General features: G+C 36.2%; 1 protein-coding gene across 1 annotated transcript; it reads left to right on the plus strand.

The window, feature by feature from the left end:
• The first annotated feature begins 206 nt into the window (after positions 1 to 206).
• Positions 207 to 15333, plus strand: LOC103524393 (protein tiptop-like). Its single transcript, XM_026833504.1, is given in 7 exon segments — positions 207 to 340; positions 1622 to 2019; positions 3012 to 3228; positions 10527 to 12053; positions 12291 to 12769; positions 13423 to 14415; positions 14857 to 15333. Coding segments are annotated over 7 exon segments (3843 nt in total). The 3' UTR covers positions 14952 to 15333.
• The last annotated feature ends 8467 nt before the right edge of the window (positions 15334 to 23800 follow it).

Below are 23800 nucleotides of genomic sequence, written 5' to 3' on the forward strand. Positions count from 1 at the left end.
TGATCATAAATTATGTCATTTCTGAAGATCTATTCCAATCGAACAACTAATTGATACGAAACCTATGTACCTATGTACAAACTCTTCTAAAAACCTCACATCAAATATCTATAAGTTCTACAGAAGGAAGAAATGATAATCTAGCTAAGTTAGTCTACAAAGCGCGCCCTAAGAACGTTCCTGACTTGGAAACACGTATGAATAGCATGGAAGAAGGTGTAGAGGCATCCGTCACTCAAACTCAACAACAAATATACAACAATAACACAACAAATAATATTTTTATTCATGGTGTTGTTTTGAAGAGAGCTGTGGTTCACGATGATTGGTTGGGAGAATTGTAAATTCATGACGTCACCCTGGGAGTATTGTACATGTTATTAGAGTTCCCATTGATGCACGGTGATTGAAATTTGTCGATTCCATTGATAATTGGAATTTGTCGAGTTCCATTGATGTCTGTTCGAAGAGAGCTGTGGTTCACGATGATTGGTTGGGAGAATTGTAAATTCGTGACGTCACCCTGGGAGTATTGTAGAAGTTATTAGAGTTCCCATTGATGCATGATGGTTGAAATTTGTCGATTCCATCAATAATTGGAATTTGTCGAGTTCCATGTCTGTTAGAGTTCCTTTGATATGATGAGTTATGGTATTGAATTATTGATGCACTTATTTGGACTCATTCTTCAAGACCCTACAATTGCTGAGATTGTCAAGCTAGGATATACATAGATATCTAATTGTAGGTACAGCATTCAGAAAAGAACCAGTCATAAGGGGAATTGCCTTATGGATGGTGCTTTTCTGATTAATACTCTCCACTGTCCAATTGTTGGTCCATAAGACTTTGAAAGTAAAGGAGGAAGGAGGAGGAGAAGGAGGACTTCATCCATTTGATTCTCACAGTTCACGCAATTCCACACCTTGTCCAAAAACCTCACTACCACTTGACACACCCTGTTGGCATCCATCTCTCATCCCATCCCGTATGTATCATTGTTGAGCTCACATTTATATCTATCATCAAGAATGGTAATAATAACATGACCATTAAATTTGAAACTCAGTTCTCTTGAAGTTATTAGAGTTCCCATTGATGCACGGTGATTGAAATTTGTCGATTCCATTGATAATTGGAATTTGTCGAGTTCCATTGATGTCTGTTAGAGTTCCTTTGATATGATGAGTTATGGTATTGAATTATTGATGGACTTATTTGGACTCATTCTTCAAGACCCTTCAATTGCTGAGATTGCCAAGCTAGGATATACAATATACATAGATATCTAATTGTACAGCATTCAGAAAAGAACCATTCATAAGGGGAATTGCCTTATGGATGGTGCTTTTTTGATTAATACTGTCCAATTGTTGGTTCATAAGACTTTGAAAGTAAAGGAGGAAGGAGAAGGAGAAGGAGGACTTCATCCATTTGATTCTCACAGTTCACGCAATTCCACACCTTGTCCAATAACCTCACTACCACTTGACACACCCTGTTGGCATCCATCTCTCATCCCATCCTGTATGTATCATTGTTGAGCTCACATTTATATCTATCATCAAGAATGGTAATAATAACATGACCATTAAATTTGAAACTCAGTTCTCTTTGAAAGAGCTCAAAATGAAATGAAGAATGGTGACATGTTCATGGGAATGGTGAAACCCGGACGAGAAAGTGCAATGCATTCAGTAGGAAGAATCACATGTGAAAAATGTGGCGAGAAGATTGATATGGCTGTGTTTGTAGACCATATAAGACTTTGTATTGGGGGTGATCAAAGGAATCTTTTGAAAAGTGCTCTGCTATCATCTGAGAATACAACCAGTGTGACCCAAGCATTACGAGAAAGTAGGAAAATCAAGCGCGAAGATTCTCAAACTCCTACTGATGGTAACAATCCAGCTGATCTCTCAACCAATAGTCAAAAAGATGGCAAATCCTCATCCCCTTCTGTGTTAAATGCTATTGAGAAACTTATTGAAAAGAGTTTTGATTCTCGCTCTAGACATGGTAAACCTATCTAGTTGGATCACAAGTATCTTCACTGCTCATATCAGAATGGTTTTAGCTGCATGAGGGAGACTAAGAAGTTGGTTAGTGATTAAAAGAACACGCAGAAGTTGGTTAAAACAACACCGAAACCAAACCAAAGGTGATGTTACCGCTCCTTGGGAAATCGGAAAAATCCTGCTTGAAAAGAGTTCCCATACTCGTAGCAGGACTTTCAACTGTATCAATTACTAAGAATTGTTTCGATATCTCTATTAACGTTACTATCAGAAGTAGAGCCCTGCTGTAACTGTCTTCCGTCTCATTGCCACGACCCACAACTATGTCGAATGCACTGCGCGCGTCGTGTGAAACAGCCTTCAAACATTAATTTACATTTTTAAGAAACGTATATTTATTGAACAGTTTTTTTTTTTCTTTATTTCAAATCTATTTATCATTTCTGAAAGTTTTGATAGATTTATTGATGCTTCGAATACATGGTTAATCATTAGTTACATGAGCATTGAGAAGTGTTTCTGTAGAGAGATCATGTCTGGTAATTCTGTTCTGGCATTTTGTTAGGTTGTCTGGCATATTTGTTGGGTTGGCATATTGTTGGGTTGTTTGACATGGAGATATGTTACTGCTACTCCCGTTCAGACTTTCAATATTCCAGGGTTGAGTGCAGATAGAGTTGTTTCCATGTGTCTATCGCTCAGTATCACCTGTTCTTATAATTTAATGTTCTACATAGGTTATTCTATTTTTATTATTATTATTATTATTATTATTATTATTATTATTATTATTAGGTATTTTTATTTTATTTAGGTGGGTATTTATTTTTCGTTTATATCCTGTCCAACTTTTCTGAAGTCAATAATAGGGAGTCCATAGCAATGTTCCATTCCATTCAATCACAATATCTTATTTTCCTTAATTTTTCCTTCTTTCCTTCCTTGTGTCCTTCCTTCTTTCTTTTCCTTCATGTATCCAATCTTGTTAACCCTTTCTGTTTCCAATCGTATTAACCCGTCTTGTTCCTTTGTTTCCAGGGGAAGGAGGTGAAGGAGAGGAGCCACCTCCAGACTTTCACCCAGGGGAGGAGGAAGAGGGAGAACACTCCGGCGATCAGGAGGAAGATGACGAGGACGAAGACGGGGGCTCCTCGGCCCCCTCACCCCTCTCTCTAGTCCCACAACCCGGCCCTGATTATAATCATATACGGTAAGTTAGTCGTTTCGAATCTCGTGAATTTCTTCTCAGATTTACGTTAGGTGTATTTTCCTTTCGGAAAACCAAATTGATCAAATGCTCACTACTCCACTGAGTTTCTATCGAAGCAGTGGTCAGTTTCCCAAAAGGAATATCTTTTTGTTTCACGATTAGTAAAAGAAATTTTGCTCAATCAATGCCGGACCGAATTGGGCCTTTGGAAGTTCCGTTGGGGCTCTTTTTTCTGATTTAGTTCTACAGTTTAATCAACTAGTTTGTATTTTTAGAGCTTTTTAAGATGGAAATGACAATCTAATCCCATTGGATAAGTTGTCCGTACAGTCTTTAGCATATTTTTTATTTGTACCACATTTGTTAAAGTTGAAACAAATCAATAAAGTTTATTCCATGTTCCTACTTTGTTGAAAATTATGTCCTCTCTCAAAACCTGCCTCTCCGGCACTGATGACTGAGCTACAGTCTTTTGTATTAATTACTTCAACTGAGGCCAGACAGATATACGAAAAGCATAAACACACAATGTACATTACTATTAGAAATAAAATTCTTTCTCCATATTAGAATTCAGCTAAATCGTGACGGGAACATAAAAAATAAATACTGAAAAAGAAAAAGAAGAAATAAAAAAAGTAGAGTTCAATTTCAGATAAAGTTCCGATTGTCTTCTAACGTATGTTAATGCTGTACAATGTAAGAATAACTTTAGTTGGTTCAGGGTAGTAGCTTGTTAAAAATGATCAATTTTTACTTTTTGATTATAGTAAAATATTTTTGTTGGTATACCTACCTAGGTATAGCTTGCAGTTACTGCAAAATTCATTAAATTTTCTAGTGTAAGAAGGGTCGCCAAAAATGTGTAAACCAATTCACATCAAGGTAGCCTATACATTTTGATCGAAGCTTTTTCTTTTACTAAGTTCACCATCTTGTCTTATCTTCCCATCACAATCTACATCTTCATCTTTCAACTTCCACACTTTTTTTCTTCCCCTTCCTCCTCACTTTTCATTGTCTTGAATGTTTCTGTCATTTTTCATTTCAATTTTTTGTGTTCCACGTCTCTTACTCTTTCTCTGACTTCTACATCTACTTTTTTTCTTTGTTTTCCGAGTTTGTCTAATTTCCCTTCAATCTCATTTTCATACTCCTCACCTTCTTGAACTTCCCTTCCTTCTTCTTCGTCTTCTTCCTCCTTCTTCTTCTTTTCCGTCTTCCTCGTCTGCTTTCATATTCACCTCCGTGTCTTGAGCTTCCTCCTGTAAGTTTGTCCCTTGTTTTACTCCGAACAAAAGACTTTTTCGACTTTTTCTTGATTGAAGATAATGGTGTTTGTGGCACACACAGAGCGGTATTGCCTATCCAATTCCACCCTGAATGCGGTATTCCACCCTGAATGTCTAGTCTAGGGTCGGAACACTTGTGTCGGAGAAAGAATCCAACTTCTAGGTCTCTCGGACATCTGCTTTTTCCGCTACCCTTTCCGGCAATCTGATAAACCTAGGTCAGTTCTCTTTTTATAGTCAGTCCTTCTTCTTCATTTGATGGATACGTTTGTAGCAATGGCTGACACGGGGACTTCTCGGCCTTGGAATGGCATACATATGCAGCAGACTCAACATTATACGAACATTATATCTCAAGAACAAATCATCTCTTGGAAGTCTGCAGATGGCAACAACACTGCCAATAAGGATTCTGGTGACACGAAATCCACCACTGGCACGAATAACACAACCAATACTAATACTCCTACCACACACTCAGTCACAAATACTTATGTATTTCTGACTACCACGTTCTCAATTTAATACCAATCATAAGTTCGTCATTTGTTCCTACTTACCCTAAGTAACGTTTAATTTAACATGAAAGTAAAATAAATATTAGAACGATATTTGATTACTCATGGACTGATGGTCAACTTAAGAAAACTAGGATCACTTGTAATCCCAGAAATAGTTTTTGTTAACCTCCCTGTAAGTTTGCTTCAGATCTTGTTTAACTTTTCAAATTTTTGAGCTGTTTCCAAGAAATGCATTCACTAGAACTTTGACACACATAAATTTTGGATGACAAAAGAATATTCTATCAAAAATACTTCAATATCAAGAAATTTACAGGATGAAAATCCACATTTTTGACTGTCCAAAAAATTCTAAAAGTTATTCTTGGCTTAGAATAAATCCTAATTTTTATAATTTGGCCCCAAAAAGTCACACCTACTCAATCTCAATTTTGTATACGCCTATTACTCTATTTGTAGCATTAACTGTTTTTCTCTTTGTACATTATTATACACACTCAACATCCACTGGAAGTAGCGGTAGTGGAAGTGGTAGTGGCGCAGGTACACCAGTAGCCAGTAGTCATGTCAGTGCAGTTCTTACTTGTAAAGTCTGTGATCAAGCATTCACTTCTCTCAAGGAACTTAGCCACACACTCAACATCCACTGGAAGTAGCGGTAGTGGAAGTGGTAGTGGCGGAGGTACACCAGTAGCCAGTAGTCATGTCAGTGCAGTTCTTACTTGTAAAGTCTGTGATCAAGCATTCACTTCTCTCAAGGAACTTAGCGAATGGCATAGGAACTCAATTTATAACTTTCCAAGGATGGTTTTTAATTTATCACCGCCGAGAAGAAGTATATTCCAAGTCCATCTTTATGAGCTGGATCTAGTCCATGTGAAGATGTGGGGCCATGTCATGGTAGATGATGGGCCACAACTGTTTGTATCAAACCTATCTAGTTGGATCACAAGTATCTTCACTGCTCATATCAGAATGGTTTTAGCTGCATGAGGGAGACCAAGAAGTTGGTTAGTGGTTAAAAGAACACGCAGAAGTTGGTTAAAACAACACCGAAACCAAACCAAAGGTGATGTTACCGCTCCTTATTGGGAAATCGAAAAAATCCCGCTTGAAAAGAGTTCCCATATTCGTAGCAGGACTTTCAACTGTGTTAATTACTAAGAATTGTTTTGATAGCTCTATTAACGTTACTATCAGAAGTAGAGCCCTCTTGTAACTGTCTTCCGTCTCATTGCCACGACCAAGTCGAATGCACTGCGCGCGTCGTGTGAAACAGCCTTCAAACATTAATTTACATTTTTAAGAAACGTATATTTATTGAACAGTTTTTTTAAACCTAGGTCAGATAGAGTAATCCATAAGTGAAGATTTGGACCTTACCATCGATATCTTTTTGCTTTACATCAAAAATAAATCAAAATCATATTGCCTTTGACAAAAAATACCGAGTGAGAAATGTGCTTATAATAGTTTTCCTCTTTTTGCTTCTTCTTTTTTCAAATCTACTCTGTTGTCTAATTTGTTATTAACTTTTCGTTCTCCAGTCTTTCTGTTTTCTTGTTTCACATTTCATCAATGTTTCTGCTTATCTTCATTATGCTTCCCAATCCCTTTAGTAGCGTTCAGCTCCGTAATCTTTTCTAGTTCTCTTTCATTTCTAGTTGCTATTATCTTAGCAACCATTTCTTCATTTTCTTTTGTATGTTTTTGCTTTTCTGCCCTCAATTACAGTGGGTTTTTTCTATGTTTCAAAGTTATCACACATGTGTACCTCAAAGCTATCACACATTACTAGGTACATAATTATGGACAGATTGGACAGTCCATGTACATAATTAGATTAATTAGTTAGTGTATTACCTACATGGGAATTTATTGTCAGATGACATTTTGTCTATACTTTGGCGATCACGCCCATTGTCAGTAATAACTTCACGATGGTTACAAAAATTAATGGATTTCTTGTTAACAGATTTGATCATTTTTGTCCCTGTTCAAATCATGACCTCTGAAGATCATGCCTGCAACCTTCCCTACACCAAGGCGAACTTTCAGCCCTTTTACCTTCATTAAAAGAACACGCAGAAGTTGGTTAAAACAACACCGAAACCAAACCAAAGGTGATGTTACCGCTCCTTGGGAAATCGGAAAAATCCTGCTTGAAAAGAGTTCCCATACTCGTAGCAGGACTTTCAACTGTATCAATTACTAAGAATTGTTTCGATATCTCTATTAACGTTACTATCAGAAGTAGAGCCCTGCTGTAACTGTCTTCCGTCTCATTGCCACGACCCACAACTATGTCGAATGCACTGCGCGCGTCGTGTGAAACAGCCTTCAAACATTAATTTACATTTTTAAGAAACGTATATTTATTGAACAGTTTTTTTTTTATTTCAAATCTATTTATCATTTCTGAAAGTTTTGATAGATTTATTGATGCTTCGAATACATGGTTAATCATTAGTTACATGAGCATTGAGAAGTGTTTCTGTAGAGAGATCATGTCTGGTAATTCTGTTCTGGCATTTTGTTAGGTTGTCTGGCATATTTGTTGGGTTGGCATATTGTTGGGTTGTTTGACATGGAGATATGTTACTGCTACTCCCGTTCAGACTTTCAATATTTCAGGGTTGAGTGCAGATAGAGTTGTTTCCATGTGTCTATCGCCCAGTATCACCTGTTCTTATGTTAAAAGAACACGCAGAAGTTGGTTAAAATAACACCGAAACCAAACCAAAGGTGATGTTACCGCTCCTTGGGAAATCGAAAAAAATCCTGCTTGAAAAGAGTTCCCATACTCGTAGCAGGACTTTCAACTGTGTTAATTACTAAGAATTGTTTCGATATCTCTATTAGCGTTACTATCAGAAGTATTTCTTCTTTTTCTTTTTCAGTATTTATTTTTTATGTTCCCGTCACGATTTAGCTGAATTCTAATATGGAGAAAGAATTTCATAATTTTTTTAAAAAGAAAAAGGTATTGCTTATAGGAAAATTCCAAGTAGGTATACACTAGTTTCTTCGACGTTTTGTTTCAGTACTATTTTACGTAGTCTTAATTTTTACTTGAGATTCGAGCATTCAAAATGAAAGTTTACTTAGACAGGAAGAAGAAAATCAGAAAATGAAAATCGAAAGAATTTTATTTCTAATAGTAATGTACATTGTGTGTTTATGCTTTTCGTATATCTGTCTGGCCTCAGTTGAAGTAATTAATACAAAGGACTGTAGCTCAGTCATCAGTGCCGGAGAGGCAGGTTTTGAGAGAGGACATAATTTTCAAAAAAGTAGGAACATCGGAATAAACTTTATTGATTTGTTTCAGCTTTAACAAATGTGAGTAGGTACAAATAAAAAATATGCTAAAGACAGTACGGACATCTTATCCAATGGGATTAAATTGTCATTTCCATTTTAAAAAGGTCTAAAAATACAAACTATGTACCTAGTTGATTAAACTGTAGAACTAAATCAGAAAAAAAGAGCCCCAACGGAATCTCCAAAGGCCCAATTCGGTCCGGCATTGATTGAGCAAAATTTCTTTTACTAATCGTGAAACAAAAAGATATTCCTTTTGGGAAACTGACCACTGCTTCAATAGAAATGAGTGCAGGAGTAGTGATCATTTGATCAATTTTATTTGGTTTTCCGAAAGGAAAATACACCTAACGTAAATCTGAGAAGAAATTCACAAGCTTCGAAACGACTAACTTACCGTATATGATTATAATCAGGGCCGGGTTGTGGGACTAGAGAGAGGGGGGAGGGGGCCGAGGAGCCCCCGTCTTCGTCCTCGTCATCTTCCTCCTGATCTCCGGAGTGTTCTCCCTCTTCCTCCTCCCCTGGGTGAAAGTCTGGAGGTGGCTCCTCTCCTTCACCTCCTTCCCCTGGAAACAAAATAACTTTAGTTGGAAAGAAAAGAGTTCTAGTTGAATGTACCACGAAGTTAGTGGACAATGGCCAGGGAGATGGGTAGAGGTTTGCGAAAGTTCCTCAACCCAGGGAGGTTGTTTGATTGTTAGTTTTGGATTTTGGCGGATGCATGAGATGAGGTTAGAATTTGATTTAAAACTAAAAGATGTTGTTTACAAATGCAAGAGGTGTTAACTATTTAGGCCATTCTTCCAAACTAAATTTGCAAAAGTTCCTCATTCCTCAACCCAGGGAGGTTGTTTGATTGTTAGTTTTGGATTTTAGCGGATGCTTAAGATGAGGTTAGAATTTGATTTAAAACTAAAAGATGTTGTTTACAAATGCAAGAGGTGTTAACTATTTAGGCCATTCTTCCAAACTAAAAGATTAACTTTCAAAAAATTGTAGTAGGTAAATTGGAGAATTTATTGGTAAATTCATAAATTGCCTATTCAAGATTGTTTCTTCAAGGTAGGACATAATAAAAATGTATTGATTAGAAATCACGTGGATTCAAACGTAGGTGAATGCAAAGTACCATTATGTGGACGTAGCTCTGTTAAATTAATGTTATCATTAAAATAACAGTGTCTTTGTTGTAGTAGGTAAATTGGAAAATTTATTGGTAAATTGATAAATTTATTGCCTATTCAAGATTGTTTCTTCAAGGTAGGACATAATAAAAATGTATTGATTAGAAATCACATGGATTCAAACGTAGGTGAATGCAAAGTACCATTATGTGGACGTAGCTCTGTTAAATTAATGTTATCATTAAAATAACAGTGTCTTTGTATGTAAATGATGTCTTTCTTGGAAATGAAAAAAAATATAAAAATGTTTTAATTTATTATTGTAATATTGTAAATCAGGAACATTTTCTTTATTTTTATTATGAAAAAATGCGAGGGAAAGCAAAGTAAGAAGGGAGAAAATCTCGTAAATTTCACGGAGAGGAAAAAAAAAGTAGAAGGGAAAGAATATAAAAACGAAACTTTTGTGATATATTTATGATTGTTTTAAAATATACATGTACGAATATTATGTAGGAAAGAAAGTTTATATTTTATTGTAAATTTTATTAAACTTGATTTCTTTTACTTCTCTTTATTTCATTTTATTTTTTAAAATTATTGTCATTAGATGTGACTTTGACTTGGAATTTATTTTCGTACTTCTGTTATTTGTTTCTTTGCTAAGTAGGTAAAGTATGAGGAGAGAAGGAAAACAAACATTGAATTAAAACTAGATTACTTTTGGAACTTGGAATGTTTTTTTGGAAAATGTTTTCATGTCAATAACGTTTGAAAATTTATACGACTAGATAATCATAGAGGCATGTCATATTGTTACAATGTCTAATGTTGACTATGTTTGTTCTGTTTCAGAGATGTCAACAGTCCGTCCAGACACTCGGGTGATTCCTCAATACCTCCTAGAAGTGGGGAAAATGTTTTCATGTCAATAACGTTTGAAAATTTATACGACTAGATAATCATGTAGGCATGTCATATTGTTACAATGTTGCATACAATTTCTAATGTTGACTATGTTTGTTCTGTTTCAGAGATGTCAACAGTCCGTCCAGACACTCGGGTGATTCCTCAATACCTCCTAGAAGTGGATCTCGTGAGTCTGCATTCTCCGATCGAGGAGTAAGTCCTTATCCAATGCACCATCCGTCATCCCCTCACTCACCAGACGATCCTAACACAGCTGTCCTCGACCTAGCAATGAATATGAAGAGGCCAGATTCCTCAGAACCTGTGTTAAACTTAAGCAAACCAATACCTCTCTCAACACCCAATGAATCTTTGGTCAATAGTCCCCTTGATCTCTCTTGTTCAACTCGAAAGCGAAGCCGAGAAGAACTGTCACCAAGTCCAACTTCCATGAAGAAATCCTCCAGAATCTCAAACGACTTCAAACCTCAAATAGTAACGCCATGGACATCACCTGGTGTTCCAAATCATTTCCCATTCTTCGCGGCAGCTGCAGCGGCAGCAGGCTTGTCACCTACCAACACGAATCTCCTGGCAACAGATAATCCTCTGTGGAATGGAAAGATGAAAGTTCCTGAGAAGAACTCATTCAATTCCTCTAGTGATGCAACCAAAGCACTGGAGAAGATGAGTGAACTTAGTAAACTCGGTGGCGATGAGTTTCGACCTCACAACGCAGGGGGCAGACATAGCGCTTGGCAATCTCATTGGTTAAACAAAGGAGCAGACCAAGCCAAAGATGTTCTGAAATGTGTTTGGTGCAAGCAAAGCTTCCCCAGTCTTGCTGCATTGACCACTCACATGAAGGAAGCAAAACATTGCGGTGTCAACATTCCACCTCCTGCTCAACCCAATCCTCTACCTCCACCTCAAGTTCCCACCACCACTGTCAATACATCTCCTAGCAATACAAATAGTAAAGCCGATCTGAATCTCCTCATCAAAGAAACCATGCCCTTACCGAGGAAGCTTGTCCGTGGCCAAGATGTATGGTTAGGAAAGGGAGCAGAACAAACACGCCAGATATTGAAATGTATGTGGTGTGGACAAAGCTTTAGATCTCTCGCTGAAATGACAAGCCATATGCAGCAGACTCAACATTATACGAACATTATATCTCAAGAACAAATCATCTCTTGGAAGTCTGCAGATGGCAACAACACTGCCAATAAGGATTCTGGTGACACGAAATCCACCACTGGCACGAATAACACAACCAATACTAATACTCCTACCACACACTCAACATCCACTGGAAGTAGCGGTAGTGGAAGTGGTAGTGGCGGAGGTACACCAGTAGCCAGTAGTCATGTCAGTGCAGTTCTTACTTGTAAAGTCTGTGATCAAGCATTCACTTCTCTCAAGGAACTTAGCAATCATATGGTTAAGAATTCTCACTACAAAGAACACATCATGAGATCCATAACTGAAAGCGGAGGTAGACGAAGACAAACGAGAGAGAAAAGGAAAAAGTCTCTGCCTGTTAGAAAATTATTAGAAATTGAAAGAGCTCAAAATGAAATGCGAAAGAGCTCAAAATGAAATGAAGAATGGGGACATGTTCATGGGAATGGTGAAACCCGGACGAGAAAGTGCAATGCATTCAGTAGGAAGAATCACATGTGAAAAATGTGGCGAGAAGATTGATATGGCTGTGTTTGTAGACCATATAAGACTTTGTATTGGGGGCGATCAAAGGAATCTTTTGAAAAGTGCTCTGCTATCATCCGAGAATACAACCAGTGTGACCCAAGCATTACGAGAAAGTAGGAAAATCAAGCGCGAAGATTCTCAAACTCCTACTGATGGTAACAATCAGGACGAGAAAGTGCAATGCATTCAGTAGGAAGAATAACATGTGAAAAATGTGGCGAGAAGATTGATATGGCTGTGTTTGTAGACCATATAAGACTTTGTATTGGGGGTGATCAAAGGAATCTTTTGAAAAGTGCTCTGCTATCATCTGAGAATACAACCAGTGTGACCCAAGCATTACGAGAAAGTAGGAAAATCAAGCGCGAAGATTCTCAAACTCCTACTGATGGTAACAATCCAGCTGATCTCTCAACCAATAGTCAAAAAGATGGCAAATCCTCATCCCCTTCTGTGTTAAATGCTATTGAGAAACTTATTGAAAAGAGTTTTGATTCTCGCTCTAGACATGGTAACTATGCGGGGCAAGGTGGTGTAGGTAATGCTCCTATTGGCTCTAGTATATTGAAACGATTAGGAATCGATGAGAGTGTGGATTACACAAAGCCGTTAGTTGATGCACAAACTATGAATCTACTGAGAAACTATCAACAACAGCAATTCGGCATGAGAAGAGAGAGGAGTGGTAGTGAGTCTAGCTCTAAGATTAGGAATCGATGAGAGTGTGGATTACACAAAGCCGTTAGTCGATGCACAAACTATGAATCTACTGAGAAACTATCAACAACAGCAATTCGGCATGAGAAGAGAGAGGAGTGGTAGTGAGTCTAGCTCTATTATGCGGGGCAAGGTGGTGTAGGTAATGCTCCTATTGGTTCTAGTATATTGAAACGATTAGGAATCGATGAGAGTGTGGATTACACAAACTCTCAATATTTCTCCTTTTCTTTCTTCGTCAAATGTCGCTTGCCATACAGAAAGTCATTTCTCCTGACTTCCTCTTCTGTGAGATACTCCTAGAAATGGTCTTACGGTGGTGGAAGGATTGGCACTTTTTTCTGTCCTTCCTTAACTTTTTTCCAGAATTCTCATATATTGAGTTGGTTCTTCTACAAAATTTCCTATCTCTCCTTTTGTTTTTGTTTTTTTGTTTTTTTTTTTTTCTAGTTAAGCAAGGTTTTTTTACTGAACTGTTACTTGTACGTATTATTCTTTAACCCATCAAATATACGAGACCTTGTTTAGACTGCTGGGGTAAAGGGACTTTTCAGTCCTATTCGGGCAGAAGAAACTATCAGCAACAGCAATTCGGTATGAGAAGAGAGAGGAGTGGTAGTGAGTCTAGCTCTATCAGTGAACGAGGTCTTGGTAGACCGGAATCCTTAACTCCTGATAAGAAATATGACACCTCCTCAGAACGGCACATGTCCTCTACACCCAGGACAACACCGGAGAAACGCATCCAAACACCACCCTCTGGTAAACCTTCCATCCATGATGACTCAACAGATGAGGAGGTCAACATAAAGAAAGAACCGCTCGAACCTGAAGACATGGTTATCAAAAAAGAAAAACTAGAGAATGGTGATGAAGATGATAAGGCAAGTTACAGAAGTAATAGCTTACCAAGATCCATGTCTAGAACACCTCCAGCTGTAGAAGTTGTGATCAAAGAGGAGAGGCAGAGTGGTTCGCCACCTAGTCCTGGTAGACATAGCATGCATGCACCCAGTCCTCGTAGTAGTCCTGCTAATAGTGATCGCTCCACACCACGCTCAACCACTGAGAAGAAATCCACTGGAAGTCTAGGTGCCCTCTCCTCCATGTTTGATAATCTATCAGGTGGTCCAAGTAACGCCAACTCCAATGACACCAATGGTCCTGGCGGGAAGAGTAGCCATCCTCTAGCAGCATTACAGAAACTTTGTGATAAGACTGAAACGCATCACCCCACCTCCAACAATAGTAATACACGTCCTAACTCAAACTCTGGCCCTTCTGTTCCATCGAACTCTGTGTCACCATCTAATCTAACAACCACTAGTAGTGGCACATCACCCGGTGCTATTCTAGCTTTCAGCTGGGCTTGCAATGATGCTGTCGTCACGGCAGACTCCATTATGAAATGTGCATTCTGTGACACACCGTTCATATCAAAGGGTGCATACAGACATCATCTGTCCAAGATGCACTTTGTCAAGGATGGTGTTATTCCTGATCCGGTCACTGTTAAATCTCAGACAAACTCCCCTTCACCATCATCAAGCAAATCCATGAATCCTCCTAACTCTTCATCATCTGGTAAAAGTCCGCCGCAAAATTTTGAAGAAAGTCCCCACTCAAAGTTCCTAAAGTATACGGAGCTTGCTAAACAATTGTCTAGTAAATATGTATAATGCCTGACCCCTGGTTAGGTCATGTTCTGTATGAAGGGGGGCATATTGTGTGTACTTACTACCTGTGAACGTTCTTTGTTATGGCATGCAAGTGTTTTATGTCTATAGCATGTTTCCTCCAGGGGATGTCACTGTTACCATTACCTGTAGCTTTGTACTTGAATAGCATGGAACGTTTGTGCTAAGAAACACTGATGCCTACAAATACACCCTCATTGACATATAACTATTCTCCATATTGTTTCCCCTCTTGTTTTTCTCGTCCATTCCATGTAACGCATGTATACCTTATAATTAATACTTCGTATACTAAAGTGTCGTGATATAATTTTTTCTTCATCATCTGGTAAAAGTCCGCCGCAAAATTTTGAAGAAAGTCCCCACTCAAAGTTCCTAAAGTATACGGAGCTTGCTAAACAATTGTCTAGTAAATATGTATAATGCCTGACCCCTGGTTAGGTCATGTTCTGTATGAAGGGGGGCATATTGTGTGTACTTACTACCTGTGAACGTTCTTTGTTATGGCATGCAAGTGTTTTATGTCTAGAGCATGTTTCCTCCAGGGGATGTCACTGTTACCATTACCTGTAGCTTTGTACTTGAGAATAGCATGGAACGTTTGTGCTAAGAAACACTGATGCCTACAAATACACCCTCATTGACATTATAACTATTCTCCATATTGTTCCCCCTCTTGTTTTTCTCGTCCATTCCATGTAACGCATGTATACCTTATAATTAATACTTCGTATACTAAAGTGTCGTGATATAATTTTATTTAAAATTTTAAATTTCTCCTAAAGGAGAAACACTGTATACAAAATTTAATTAATTAATAGGTCTTGGTAATAACATTAAATCATAATTTAGCTACGTAGAGATTTTCATTTTCAAGAAATACTGTATACAAAATTTAATTAATTAATAGGTCTTGGTAATAACATTAAATCATAATTTAGCTACGTAGAGATTTTCATTTTCTGATTTTCTTCTTCCTGTCTAAGTAAACTTTCATTTTGAATGCTCGAATCTCAAGTAAAAATTAAGACTACGTAAGATAGTACTGAAGCAAAACGTCGAAGAAACTAATGTATACCTACTTGGAATTTTCCTATAAGCAATACCTTTTTCTTTTAAAAATTATATCTGTAATTGAGTTACCAAAATTAAAAATATTGGTTTCCCTACTTCCCCTGGTCATTATTTGAGCATTCATTTTCTTTTCTCATGTTTTGATGACTGAAGAAAAAGAACTCAACTTGGTATACGTCCACAGCTTTTAATTTTTATTTGATTTAATTTTCAAAATTTTCAGAAACTAATGAACAACCGTATAACTAGGATTTGAAAATAAAAATTAGATATTGAAGTTTTTGACTGTTTACACTACTTCAATTTTATTAAATTTTCTATCTAGTTTTATTGAAGAAAAAGAACTCAACTTGGTATATGTACGTCCACAGCTTTTAATTTTTATTTGATTTAATTTTCAAAATTTTCAGAAACTAATGAACAACCGTTTAACTAGGATTTGAAAATAAAAATTAGATATTGAAGTTTTTGACTGTTTACACTACTTCAATTTTATTAAATTTTCTATCTAGTTTTATTGATTTTGAATAATAGCAAGCGTAATTTAATAACAATAAAAATAATACTCTGAAAGCCTTATAATATGTATACGATTTTTCTTTTAATTTTGAAAATATTTTACTGTTTTGTTTTATTTTTTTTTTCTGCATTTAGCATTTACTTATGTTTACTGTTTTTCTTTTGATTCAGCAAAGTCAAATCAAAAGATTAAGTTAAAAGTTTCAAAATTAATTAGAGACCCAATTTTTCGATTCTTACCAAACTCCTGTCCCTTGTTCTTAGATTTCAATTGTTAATAATTATAATTATTATTTTCCTTGTTGTAAATACAATTCTATTGTAGCTAGGAAATGCCTACATGAGTAAACATATTGTTTCACTTTTGTAATGTAAAGAAAAAACCTCCAATTGTTTTTTTTTTTTAAACTATTTTCTTTTTTCAAATGCTGAAAAAGGGAAATACATTGATTTCTAGTCAGAATATTGTATACTTTTTATTTTTTATTGTAATTATTAATTAGATAGGTAACGTACCTCTACGTTTTATTAAAATATCTAAATATTTCCCCTCATTGTTGTTTAATTTTAATTTAAGTAAACTTTTTTTTCTGAGATGACTCCAAACTTAGTGCAGTTTTTCCAGTAGGAAAAACAGTTCAACATCTTTTGAGGCAAAACTCCATGCTCAAAAGAATAAAAATGAAGATCTTATTCAAACTTTCCAGATTTTATGACAGCAGTAATTTTTTGTGTGGTAATTGACATTTTATGTTCAAAATAAGGATTAAAATTTTCTGAATCTTACAAAGACCATAGCCAGATTCGTCAAACCATAAGAATCCAGTTTTTGTTTATGGCATTAGTAAATTAATACCTTAACATGCCTGTATTTTATGATCCTCTCAAAAAATTCAACTTTTATAAAAATAAAATTCTGATTCGAAGAAATATATCAAAAAGTATTTAAAATAAAATTCAAAATACATTGATTTCTAGTCAGAATATTGTATACTTTTTATTTTTATTGTAATTATTAATTAGATAGGTAACGTACCTCTACGTTTTATTAAAATATCTAAATATTTCCCCTCATTGTTGTTTAATTTTAAATTAAGTAAACTTTTTTTTTTCTGAGATGACTCCAAACTTAGTGCAGTTTTTCCAGTAGGAAAAACAGTTCAACATCTTTTGAGGCAAAACATGTTCAAAAGAATAAAAATGAAGATCTTATTCAAACTTTCCAGATTTTATGACAGCAGTAATTTTTGGTGTGGTAATTGACATTTTATGTTCAAAATAAGGATTAAAATTTTCTGAATCTTACAAAGACCATAGCCAGATTCGTCAAACCATAAGAATCCAGTTTCTGTTTATGGCATTAGTAAATTAATACCTTAACATGCCTGTATTTTATGATCCTCTCAAAAAATTCAACTTTTATAAAAATAAAATTCTGATTCGAAGAAATATATCAAAAAGTATTTAAAATAAAATTCAGATAGTTTAAAAAAAAAAAAAAAAACTGTCTGAGACTGAGAGTCAATAAAATTTAATTTTATGGGCTGACAAAATTATTTGATCACATAAAATTAAACATTTTTAAAACTTTTTGTCAGATTCATGCGAATTACTTTAAATCTTTTGTTTCAACCTTCTGATATATTTATATTCTCCTGCCTACCGTAATTTAAGATGTCTATTGTTTCAATCTTTTGCACCACTTTCCAAAGTAAGCATTTCAAACCATAAATTATCGTTTAAAATCAAAATAGCCACATTCTTTAATTTAGAGTTAGATTTGAACAGTAAAACATTAAATTTGTAGTTTGATCTTCAAAATTTGTATACGCCCATATGTTGTATGCCACAAATGTTAGCAATGTTCATCTGTTAAATTGTTTTTAATGTGTTTACTTATTTTTATACTCGTGACGAAGTCTGTGAACTGTCAACTATCGTTCTTACTTGGTTCCTAGCTGATCCCTACAGTTTGATGTTAAAAGATCACAAATACTTATGTATTTCTGATTACCACGTTGAAAAATTGCTTTATTTTCTCAATTTAATACCAATCATAAGTTCGTCATTTGTTCCTACTTAACCTAAGTAACGTTTAATTTAACATGAAAGTAAAATAAATATTAGAACGATATTTGATTACTCAATTGATGTTAAAAGATCACAAATACTTCTGTATTTCTGATTACCACGTTGAAAAATTGCTTTATTTTCTCAATTTAATACCAATCATAAAAGTTCGTCATTTGTTCCTACTTAACCTAAGTAACGTTTAATTTAACATGAAAGTAAAATAAATATTAGAACGATATTTGATTACTCATGGACTGATGGTCAACTTAAGAAAACTAGGATCACTTGTAATCCCAGAAATAGTTTTTGTTAACCTCCCTGTAAGTTTGCTTCAGATCTTATTCAACTTTTCAAATTTTTGAGCTGTTTCTAAGAAATGCATTCACTAGAAATTTGACACACATAAATTTTGGATGACAAAAGAATATTCTATCAAAAATACTTCAACATCAAGAAATTTACAGGATGAAAATCCACATTTTTGACTGTTCAAAAAATTCTAAAAGTTTTTCTTGGCTTAGAATAAATCCTAATTTTTATAATTTGGCCTCAAAAAGTCACACCTACTCAATCTCAATTTTGTATACGCCTATTACTCTATTTGTAGCATTAACTGTTTTTCTCTTTGTACATTATTACGATATTCATTGTTTCAAAGTTTCTTTCATTTAAAAATCTCCAATTTCCTAATTTTGACAAATTCAAATCTAATACCTCTTATCGACTCCCTAATCTTTTCTTCATTTATGAAAATTTTTCATTTAATTTCCTAATTTTGACAGATTCAAATTTTTCAATCAATAGAATTATAATCAAAACCTACCTCCTCTCCCTATCCTTCTTCCTTTCTTTCTCTCTCACTCTCAATATTTCTCCTTTTCTTTCTTCGTCAAATGTCGCTTGCCATACAGAAAGTCATTTCTCCTGACTTCCTCTTCTGTATGATCCTCTCAAAAAATTCAACTTTTATAAAAATAAAATTCTGATTCGAAGAAATATATCAAAAAGTATTTAAAATAAAATTCAGATAGTTTAAAAAAAAAAAAAAAAACTGTCTGAGACTGAGAGTCAATAAAATTTAATTTTATGGGCTGACAAAATTATTTGATCACATAAAATTAAACATTTTTAAAACTTTTTGTCAGATTCATGCGAATTACTTTAAATCTTTTGTTTCAACCTTCTGATATATTTATATTCTCCTGCCTACCGTAATTTAAGATGTCTATTGTTTCAATCTTTTGCACCACTTTCCAAAGTAAGCATTTCAAACCATAAATTATCGTTTAAAATCAAAATAGCCACATTCTTTAATTTAGAGTTAGATTTGAACAGTAAAACATTAAATTTGTAGTTTGATCTTCAAAATTTGTATACGCCCATATGTTGTATGCCACAAATGTTAGCAATGTTCATCTGTTAAATTGTTTTTAATGTGTTTACTTATTTTTATACTCGTGACGAAGTCTGTGAACTGTCAACTATCGTTCTTACTTGGTTCCTAGCTGATCCCTACAGTTTGATGTTAAAAGATCACAAATACTTATGTATTTCTGGGGCGGGAATCGAACCTGCGGCCAGCGCTTACAAGGCAGACGCACTACCAACCAAGCTAACTAGGCTGGCTAAATTATCTTCTATGTATTCCAAACTGGCCATCATAGATAGCTCGGAAGGTCACGGGTTCGATTCCCGCCCGGGCCGAACTTTATCCTACTCAGATAAGGTTTGTTCTCGGAAAGGCTGGCTTTCGGGTCGGTCCTTTCTTCAATTTTGGGATGGGAACACGGGAAGACCTCCGTTGTTACAGTTGAAGACCCCACGGGAAAAAAGATGGGAGTCCACCTTTTCTCATTTCGAGAAAATCGCGTTTTAAACTTTGAAACGCTATTACTAGTCGGAAGGCGGAAGGTCACGGGTTCGATTCCCGCCCGGGCCGAACTTTATCCAACTCAGATAAGGTTTGTTCTCGGAAAGGCTGGCCTTCGGGTCGGTCCTTTCTTCAATTTTGGGACGAGAAGACCTCCATTGTTACAGTTTCTTCTATCAAATCTCTTTTGGGACAAAGATTCTGATTATTATATGTAGTTATTTCAAACAGCACTCACTAATCTAGAGGTGTGATTGTGTGACTTTGACCCTCAAACTAACAACTACCTATTTGACGGAACAATAAAACGTATAAAATTATTACGAGGTATCAGAGATCTGTGATTGTGATCACTAAACTTGTTAACCCGATGAGTTTGGTTGGTCTGAAGGTTAACTACATACTCAGAAAGCCCACTCCGAGGCTTAGGTGTAGGGGCAAACAGCCCTAAAGGATGGGTTAAGCTTCTACGATCTTGGTAGTCCTGCCTTGATGGGTTTGGTGGTTCGAGCCCTGATCAAGTAATAAAATTTAACTTGGGATATTAGTCAGGAGTGGATATTAATTTCTAGAACTACCGATACCTACCTAAAAGAAGAAGAAGAAGAAGAAGAAGAAGAAGAAGAGAAAAGAGTAATGAAGATACCTACCTAGAAGGGAAAAAATGAGTAATGAAGTTACTGCTTGCCAATTTTCGCTCTGCGTGGAACAGGCCTCAGGTTCCGGGTGTCCGAATTTGACCCCCCAGTCACCCTTCGGGTTAACCAGAGGAACCAGTCCAGGAGGGAACCCACGTATGTATTTGGACCGGTTTGGATAATGGCGCTCAAATTATTATTATTGTTTAGTTTTACATATATATCCCAAGAGCAAATTGTACACGAATAGAAAATAAGCGGACTGTATCACCACAGGCGCTGTAAAACACAGCTAACTAGGCTGGCAAAATCCGATGAGTTTGGTTGGTGTGCACTGTGCAGGTTAACTACATACTCAGAAAGCCCAATCTGAGGCTTAGGTGTAGGGGCAAACAGTTGGAAAGGATGAGGTAAGCTTCTAAAAATCTTGGTAGTCCTGCCTTGATGGGTTTGGTGGTTCGAACCCTGATCAAGTCATAAAATTTAACTTGGGATATTAGTCAGGAGTCAGGAGTGGATATAAATTTCTAGAACTACCGATACCTTTAAGCAGTGGTTTGCATATCATAATTTATTCCTAAATGTAAATAAAACCAAAGTTTTGCCTTTCTCTATCAACAAAACCACCCTACCTAGCATTACCAGTGTTAAAATACACGATTTTCATAACTGTCCTTGTATGATATTTTCAAATCGTTCTAGCTCTGTACCCTCATCGTTTTTCGCATTTCTGACTTCAAAAATCGATAGTTTTGGGGGGGAAGTACTACAAAACGTACCTAACTCATTTTTTTTGAAAATTGGACTCCCATCTTTTTTCCCGTGGGGTCTTCAGTTTCTTCTATCAAAGCTCTTTTGGAACAAAGACACTGATTATATTATAGTTATTTCAAACAGCACTCACTAATCTAGAGGTGTGATTGTGTGACTTTGACCCTCAAACTAACAACTACCTATTTGACGGAACAATGAAAATTGACATGACAATAATCTGATTAAAAGCTGAATTTATTGCACCTTCGGATATTGGAATACCAACAATGGGGTTTTCCTGACAAGTGTGTACTGTGTGGGAATCATCATTATTATCATTATCGAAAGTCTGTGTGGTGAGTTCCGTGTCAGCGTTTATTATTGGTTCAATGCTTTCTGGAATGTTGGGTGATATGAGGTTTTGTGTGGGTGTGTTGAGTGAGGTTGAGGATTCTATATCCTGTGGTTGAGTAGGTAAATTGTTTTGTGCTGATGTGTGTGTATTTCTTACTGGTGTGTTTGTGACTGAAGGAATGTTACTTGTGAGGATTGGACCAGTGTCGAATTCATCGGGGAACATTTCATTTTCGATCCTTTCCCTAACGAATGTATCTAGATCGAATAGTTGGTTCATATCCGTGTCCGGTTCAGCTAACATAGATGATATTTCATCAGACTCGATTACATTAAGTTCAATTCGGGACAGGGCATCAGCGTTTGTGTTTGACGTACCTTTTTTATATACAACATCATACTCATACTCTTCGAGCTTGAGTCGCCATCGTACAAGTTTTGACGAAGGGTCCTTGAGTGAGAAGACCCAGGCAAGTGGTCTATGGTCGGTTACGATAGTGAACCTACGACCATAAAGGTACGGCCTAAAATATCTAGTGGCCCAAACAATAGCTAACAATTCACGCTCAATTGTGCTATAGTTTTGTTCATGTTCATTTAGTGTCCTACTCGCATAAGCGACAGGGAGGTCTTTGCCTATGGTGCCTTGTGATAAAACAGCACCTATTGCGACATTGCTCGCATCCGTTGTAAGGATGAATTTTTGTGTGAAGTCCGGATACTGGAGTATCGGATCGTTTATGAGCAAGTTTTTACAGATTTCAAAACACTCAACATAATCTTGATCTTTTACGTTTATGACGGCGTCCTTTTTTAGTCTCATAGTGAGAGGCTTAGTGAGACCAGCAAAGTTTTTTATGAATTTACGATAATACCCTAGCAAACCTAAGAACCCTTTAAGTTGCTTGGTGTTTTTGGGTATCGGGTAATTCTTAACCGCATTGATCTTGTCTGGATTTGGCTTTACGCCACTGGGTGTTACTAAGTGACCCAAGAATGCGACTTCTTTGCACAGGAAATTGGTCTTATCAATCTGGATCTTGAGATTGAATGAACGAAGTCTATCATTGGGGTCTTTAAAATAGTTTCGTTGAGGGTGCCACCAAAAATCTTGTTTCTGAAAAGTTTGTTTCCTTATTAGAGGACATAAATATAGGATAGGGGTAAAAAGGGGTGGTGCCGAATAAAAAAAAAAGGTTGGGAACCACTGCCTGAGCTCCGCCACAACTATTATTTTCTCAGTTAATGGGCGACATTCCAGTAAATTTTCACCTCTAGTGACAACTTCTTATCTTTTATGAGAATATAGGTAATCCAAGAATATAAGTGGGGTTGTAACAATTTTATTTGTACACTTTTTCGCTTACAACCTGGCTACCTAATAAGGTCCATATATTAGGAGGGGTTGTAAAAATTCTCTCGTTTTCCTTCTGTCTTCTTTTCCTTGCTTCTTCGGTGTCTTTGGGTTTTGGCAGTTTTCGCGTTTTCTTTTTCAGATGTAGGTATGTTCTTCTTCTTCTTCTTCTTCTTCTTCTTCTTCTTCTTCTTCTTCTTCTTCTTCTTTTCGACCTTAATTTTCATCTTGGTATTGGTCTTCCTAATTTTCTTCTTTGAATATACGGGATATGAACCTGAATATACGGCATATGAGCCTGAAATCCAACTTTCGATTCCAGAGTAAGAAGAAGAAAAAGAATGAGTACAAAGAATGAGAGAAAAAAAGAAGAAGACGAAGAAGAAGAAGAAGAAGAAGAAGAAGAAGAAGAAGAAGAAGAAGAAGAAGAAGAATAGAAAAAGAGGGGGTGAAAAGGAAAGCGAGGTGAAGAAAATGACTAAAAACTAACACACATGTCAATAATCATGCTGGTGAGGATATGGAATTAGACACATTGCTGTAACATGGTGAGAGAGGGAGAAAGAGAGAGAGAGAGAGAGAGAGAGAGAGAGAGAGAGAGAGAGAGAGAGAGAGAGAGAGAGATAAAGAACGCGTC

The sequence above is a fragment of the Diaphorina citri genome, unplaced genomic scaffold, assembly GCF_000475195.1.
Source record: "Diaphorina citri unplaced genomic scaffold, Diaci psyllid genome assembly version 1.1 scaffold96, whole genome shotgun sequence".
Lineage (NCBI taxonomy): Eukaryota > Metazoa > Arthropoda > Insecta > Hemiptera > Psyllidae > Diaphorina > Diaphorina citri.